The 7,236-nt window shown below is 37.2% G+C and overlaps 1 protein-coding gene across 3 annotated transcripts in view; it reads left to right on the forward strand.

The window, feature by feature from the left end:
* The window catches only part of TBC1D8B (TBC1 domain family member 8B), a 98,506-nt gene that overhangs the window by 80,385 nt on the left and 10,885 nt on the right, over window positions 1-7,236 (forward strand). For all 3 annotated transcript variants that reach the window (XM_004379741.3, XM_023734440.1, XM_023734439.1), the window contains exons 15-19: window positions 1,817-1,885; window positions 2,060-2,300; window positions 3,025-3,090; window positions 4,650-4,733; window positions 5,950-6,006. In XM_004379741.3, the coding sequence (XP_004379798.1) occupies window positions 1,817-1,885; window positions 2,060-2,300; window positions 3,025-3,090; window positions 4,650-4,733; window positions 5,950-6,006 (517 nt within the window). The remainder of the gene's footprint in view (window positions 1-1,816; window positions 1,886-2,059; window positions 2,301-3,024; window positions 3,091-4,649; window positions 4,734-5,949; window positions 6,007-7,236) is intronic.

The raw sequence follows: 7,236 nt of genomic DNA on the forward strand, positions 1-7,236 counted from the left end.
ATTCTGAAATTTTATTGTTAATCTTCTGGATTTCTGATTCCTGTCTCTCTATGGATTCTTGCAGCCTGTTAAATTTGTCATTATGCTCTTCTCTAATATTTTTAATTTCCTCTATTGCATGTTCTGCGTTTTGATTAATTTCCTTCCTAATTTCTTGAAGAGTTCTGTATATTAATCTTTTGTATTCTGCCTCCACTAATTCCAAGAAATTTTCTCCTCTGGAAAATTTCTAGATTCTTTATTTTGGGAGCTTGCTTAAGCCATCATGGATTGCCTCTTTCTGTGATTTGATATTGACTGTTGTCTCTGAGCCATCAATAAGTTATTATATTTATTCATTTTATGTTTTCTTACTGTGTCCTAGCTTTTTGTTTTGTTTTGATATGCCCAAATAGGCTGCTCATATGAGCTAGTTTGATTATTGGCATCTTTGAAGCTCTAATGTGCTGTCACCAGGTGGTTAGATGTGTTACTCGGTATGTGAGCTCAGGTGTCCGCCCACTCCTCCTCAGCTCAAGTGCCCAGGTAGATAGCCACTAATAGTGTGGTGTAGGCTCTCACTTACCATCCTAGACAGGCATGGGTGATTGGTGTAGGCACAGGCATCTGGCTGCAGCTGGAGGACACACTCTGAGCAAGGCAGGAGGCTGACGGCCACCCCTGAGTGTCCAGGATGAAGTCGTGTCCCTGTTCCCTAGAGCGCATAGGTGAGTGTGTTTTGCAGCTGGACTATGAGCACCTATTGCTGTTGGCTGTAAGGACTAGGGGGGCACCTCTTATTCATGGGCCCCTATCGCAGGTGGCTAGGTGGCGTGGATGGAGCCACCAGTCCACAGGCCCCTGATGTAGGTAGGTGAAGACCCTGCTTAATGGGCAGAGCAGTGTCAAATGTCAGGAACCTTCCATTTCACAGCTGAAACAGTTGAAGTTAGACTTCCGGTATATACCCTGTTGTACTGGGGTAATGAGGGCCTCCACTGTTGAGATGGGCCCACACAAGTCTATGCAGGGGAAAGGCACTCAAAGTCCATGGATCCCTTATGCCTGTGCCTAGGCAAAGGAGCTGTGCCTACCCTGGGTTCCTGGCTTAGGGGAGCCGACAGTTTATTTTTTCCCCTGGTTGTTAATTTGTTCACTCTCCAAGGCAGGGAGAATGGCTCCAGGTGTGTGATGGATCCTTCTTCCGGCCCAGGGGACTCAGCAATTGCTGAAGCCAATCCTGGACCCAGTGCAGATCAGGGAGTTGGGAGATAAATGGGAAATAGGTTTTTCCCCAAGGGGGGTGTTTTTGATCCGCACGGTAGGCCGTATGCTATTACTTATCTTCCGCAAGTGAGGACTGCTTCTCACTGGTTCTTGGTGACCATGTAGACTCTCTGGTGCTGGATCTCTCCTGGTGCCAAAAATGTGCCTCCCAAGCACCACCGCTTTCCTGCCTCACCACTCACCCATGAGGTACTGAGGCCTGAAGGGCTCAGGCTCTCACCGGGTTAGGTCTGGCAACTCCTCACTGCTTCTGAACCATCTCTCCCTCCCCCTGCCACTCAGTCCAGTTCCTCAACTCTGTCTTTGATATTCAGGGCTCCCAGATTGCCATATATAATCGAATCACTTGTTTTTTGGGGTCTTTGTTTTAAGCGGGTCCACTGGAAGTGTCTGACTTCTCCACCATCTTGACCCCCTGTTACTTCTTTAAAAAGTTCAAAGAAAAATAAAATTTCTTCTAGCACAGGGAAATCTCTAAATGAATTGAAAGAGAATTTCTATATTGAATTGTTAAGTTCTAAATTCTAAATTGCTTTTAATCTTTTTAAAGTTGCGTGTCGTATCACAAGATGTGAAATTGAGCCTTCATGAATTGGATGAACTTTATGTCATCTTTAAGGTATTGTTACTCTTCTTTAAATGAAATATAATGCTCTTTTAGCAGAATTTTATCGCAACCACTTTTAAATATTTTATCTTTAATTATTTTAACAGACATGTTTGAAAGAAAATGCTCTTCCAAAATTACTTTTTCTGATGTAATGACTTTTCTTTTTTTATTTATTTTTAATAGAAAGAGCTGTTTCTTTCATGTTATTGGTGTTTGAGTTGTCCAGTATTGAAACACCATGACCCCAGTCTGCCATATTTGGAACAGTATCAGATTGACTGCCAGCAGTTCAGAATATTGTATCACTTCTTGAGTCCCTGGGCTCATTCTGCAAACAGAGACTCACTAGCTTTGTGGACATTCAGATTGTTGGATGAAAACTCTGACTGCCTTATAAACTTCAAAGAATTCTCCTCTGTAATAGGTAAGAGGATGTCCAATCATTTTCTTTTTTAAAGCAAAAAATAAAGGAAACCGTATAAATATTTAATACTTGTTATTATCACCAATTTAGTCAGATTATATCACCCTGGGTTGCACTGTCTCCAGCTTTAGCAATAACTGGACCTTTTTCTGTGTTTGTTGCCAATTCTAAGTATATTGATCTAATTTTACCCCAACTCTCACAGAAAAGCAAGCTGTTAGATGTGGGTGTTTCAAAGAAGGAAGAGAATGACCTGGTTTTCCCACACTCAGGTGCATGGATGCTACAGAAAAACTTTCCAACCTAGAAAAGTGGTACGGGAATATCTAACAAACTGGTCATACCTGTGTATTGTTTATTTCTTTGTTTTTCCAGATAACCCCAGCATGCTTTGTTATCAGGGATTGCCCATTAAAGAGCAGTTCTTTCCTCAAATGAGGCATAAGGCGTCATTCCAAAGAAAAATTAAGTTTGTGGTTGGGGAGAAAGGAGATCAGCAGGAAAGCATTTTATCCCTCTGATAAAGGATATTTTGCTTATACCTTTCAGGGAGAGGATCTGGCTGGCTGGGTGGTTCTTTATTAACTTAAGTAACAGACGGTTTCTGATTCCTGATTCTTGGCTAATATCTGTATTTTAATTAATTTTAATTAATCTGTGTTGCTGGACTTAATTGAATGTTCTTTGGATTCATGATTATTTGTGATTTAATTTTATTGAACAGACGTAATGTACAACGGAAGTTTTACTGAGAAGCTTAAACTGCTTTTTAAGCTGCATATCCCTCCAGGTAAGATTTTAACAGTCTTTAATGATGTACAGGAAGGAGCCCTGGTGTCGCAGTGGTTAAGAGCTTGGCTGCCAACCAAAAGGTTGGTGATTCAAACCCACCAGCTGCTCCGTGGGAGAAAGATGTGGCAGTCTGCTTCTGTAAAGATTTACAGCCTTGGAAACCCTATTGTCCTATAGTGTTGCTATGAGTTGGAATTCACTCGATGGCAATGGATTTGGTTTGGTTTAATGATGTGCAGAAGGAGTTTATTTCATTTTAACAAATGTAATTACAGATGTATAATTCCATTTTAACAAATAACATGATTTTGAATATGCTATATGGCTATTGATTCATTGTGGCCCACAGATCATACTACCACTACTTTTACTGATATAATGAATTCTATGGAAGAGATTCTGTGTTAACAAATGGGTTTACAAATATCCTTCCTATTAGTGGTCAGTCCATTTACTGATAGTTTGTGTACACAAACTACACATCATTTGAATATTGGTTTAATGTTGAATTGGTTTTTTGTTTGTTTTTGTTGTTAATGAGTAGAATTTAACTTTAGAGAAACTTCTAAACTGGAAAAAAAAACTTAAAAAAAATCAGAAATGTGGGGCCAGATAGCAGGAATATTAAAAACTGGAAAAGACAGCAAAATAAAACTACCTCTTATTGAGCACATTGTTTCTCAGAGCATTTACTTTGCATACATTCTTTCATTTGATCTTCACAGTATCCATGAAAGGTGATATTATTCTTCCAATTTTGATGATAAGGAAACTGAGGGTGGGAAGGATTAAATAACTTGCCCAAGATCACATAGCTAATAAGTTGTATAGCTGGAATTCAAACTGAGGTCTGACTCTAAAACTCAGCTTTCCTTCTGTTCTACCAAACTGCCTCAACGTTACCACACCTTTCCAGTTTACTTTAGTGTCTCCCACTGACCTTAAGAGACTGCTTTTCCAAGGTCTGTTCAATGCTTTGAGAAAACAGTCTTAGGCTTTAAATTGAAGGCACATTGCAAAAGTACCATTTAGCTCACATAGGATAATTCACAAAAACAATTGGCACCTCATAGTTCTTCGAAAGCCACACCTGGGTTCCCGTTTAGAGTCTTCCCAGGACACCCAACAACTATTCTTCACTAGACCAAAAAGCAAAATGCCATCTTTAACTTTTCACACACTCAAATCACCAACACAACGTTAGAAACAAAAGACAAACCACTTAATTTAAATATAAAAGGCGTTTACATTGTCAAGTGAAGTTGGCTGTTAGAATGACTAATATTGCCATCAAATACATTTTCAGTAGAGGGATAAAAAAAAAATGTTATGTACCTGTTCAAGCGTAAGTAGGAAGTAAAGCAAAGCACTCATCTTCATGTTTTCCTTATTATTTATATATCTAAACATAGTATGATTTAACATTTAATGTTTTTTGTCTTCAAAAATAATCTAGAATGATATTACAATCCCTAATTTTGTTATTTTGTTACCTGACCCATTATCTACCTTTGTCTCTCATTATTAGTAAATGTGGTTTGGGTTATCTGTTTCCAGCTTATACTGACGTGAAATCTCAGGACCTTTCAAAAGGAGATGAACTTTCCAAGGAAGAATTACTTTATTTCAGTCAGCTACATGGTAAGTTTCTTTTTAAAAGTTTATCTATATTGATGATTGATCTCATAGAGATCTTCCTGGCTTAGATTATCTTGACCCAGCTATAACTAGTAAAATTTGAGTAAATTATACCTCTTTTGTATTATTATAACACTTAGCGCAGCATTAAGTTCCTGGTAAGTATTCCATAAATGTTTGACTGATTAGCCAAACTGCATTTTGGGGTTTTGATTCATGGAATTTCCTGTTTACTGGGAATTAAAAAGAGAATAAATTTTATTACTACTTATGTTTCAGAAATTTGTAAAATGTATCAGGCCATTTTTATGCCTTGCTAAAATACAAAGAAGACAATAGAATCTTTGCTGATTGAGGGTCATAGTTATTCAGACAGTGAATACTTATTATAAATTACTGTACATGTAGAAGACAGGGATGAATCTGTCTCCAAGACATAATTTGGAAGTGATATTTTTGTGCTCTTTGCTTCAGTTTCATAAATATGCAGTGTCTTTTGGAGGGATGAGGTCTGTTTAATGTATATTTTTGGTTACTGTGGTGGCATAGTGGTTAAGAGCTATGGCTGCTAACTATAAAGGTCGGCAGTTTGAATCTACCAGGTGCTCCTTGGAAACCCTGTGGGACAGTTCTACTCTGTCCAATAGGATCGCTATGTGTCGGAAACAACTCAACGGCAACGGGTTTGGGTTTTGGTTTCTATGTTAAAGTATTTGAACGTTAAGTTTGAAGAGACCTTACAAATCATCTAAGTCAAGTCTCTTAATTTTATATGTAAGGGCACTGAGGTCCAGAGAGTGGAAGTGACTTGTACAGGGTTTCACAATGAGTTATTGCCAGAACCAGGACTAGTAGCACAATCTTCTGACTTCCATTATGTTTTTCTTTCCTTTTTTTTTTCTTGATAGTAAAAGTAATACAGTTTAATGTGAGGAAAATTACAGAGAAGAAAATACCACCCAGAAATAAACACTTAATGTTTGATATACTTCCTTCTAGTATTTTTTTAATATGGATTTTTCCTCACTGTTCTTTGTACTCTGAAAGCTCTTGAGTACTTTGAATTCTAATGACAGGAGGTCAGATCAGCTAAAATTGGTTTGCTGAATCAAAAAAAGTAATGTGCACTTACAATAAGTCTTTATATAGAGTGTAATTTTACTTTCACAAGGTACTTATTAAATATCTTACAAAATGCAATTGTCCTCTTTTCCTCTAGTTTCCAGGCCTGCAAATGAGAATGAGGCAGAATCAGTAAAAAACAGCCCTGAAAAAGGTACGATCTAGGAATATCATTTAATTTAGTTGATTAAGTTATCATTTTTGTAAATAGGATTAACTACATAGGGGAAAAGTGGATCCCTTTAAAGGCTATTAATTTGTCCTGAAAGCTTTTTCAGTTCCTTTGTGTTGGTTTAACAATTTATTTTTTCTTCTTTTGATACCTAAGTCTCAGAACTTACAGAAAACATAATAGTAAATGATCCATATTCATTTAATTTTATTATTTTTAAAATATTTTTATTTACAAAAGTAATAGATAATCCATGTAAAAGGAGTTCAAACAGTACAGAAGCCCTTATGCCCCCCTGTCCAATCCTACCCTGAGATAAATGCTGAAAACAATTTGGTTTATATCTTTTTCAGACTTGTTTCTATGCATACACAAACATATATAGACATCTCTCTTTAAAAAAAAAAATCATTCCATAAATGTTGTTCTACAATTTGCTTGCTTCATTTTGCTATATATCATGGACGTTTTTTCATGTCAGTACATTTGGATCATAGTATTTTTAATGGATACAGAGTATTCCATTTTTTGGTTGTACCATAATTTATCTTGATCATAAAGATAAGATCAAGAACCGATGGTATTGAGGGAAGAAGTCTAAGCTGCACTGAAGGCACTGGCAAAAAACAGGGCTCCAGGAATTGACAGAAAACCAACTGAGATGTTTCAGTAAATGGGTGCAACACTGAAAGTGCTCACTCGTTTATGCCAAGAAATTTGAAAGACACCTACCTGGCCAACCGACTGGAAGAGATCCATATTTATGCTTATTCAAAAGAAAGGTGATCCAAAACTGACAAAAGAAAAACAAGAAAGGAAGCAGATAACCCGTATAAGAAATGAGATGGGTGATATCACAACAGACCCAACTGAAATTAAAAGAATCATAACAGAATACTATGAAAATTTATACTCTAACAAATTTGAAAACCTAGAGGAAATGGACATATTTCTAGAAACCCACTACCTACCTAAACTAACACAGAGATAGAACAACTAAATAAACCCCTAACAAAAGAAGAGATTGAAAAGGTAATTAAAAAACTCTCAACAAACAAAATCCCTGGCCCGGATGGCTTCCCTGCAGAAATCTACCACACTTTCAGAGAAGAGAAAACGCCACTTCTACTAAAGGTATTTCAGAGCATAGAAAAGGATGGAATACTCCTAAACTCGTTCTACGAAGCCAGCATAACCCTGATACCAAAACCA

The sequence above is a fragment of the Trichechus manatus genome, unplaced genomic scaffold (assembly GCF_000243295.1).
Source record: "Trichechus manatus latirostris isolate Lorelei unplaced genomic scaffold, TriManLat1.0 scaffold00068, whole genome shotgun sequence".
NCBI lineage: Eukaryota > Metazoa > Chordata > Mammalia > Sirenia > Trichechidae > Trichechus > Trichechus manatus.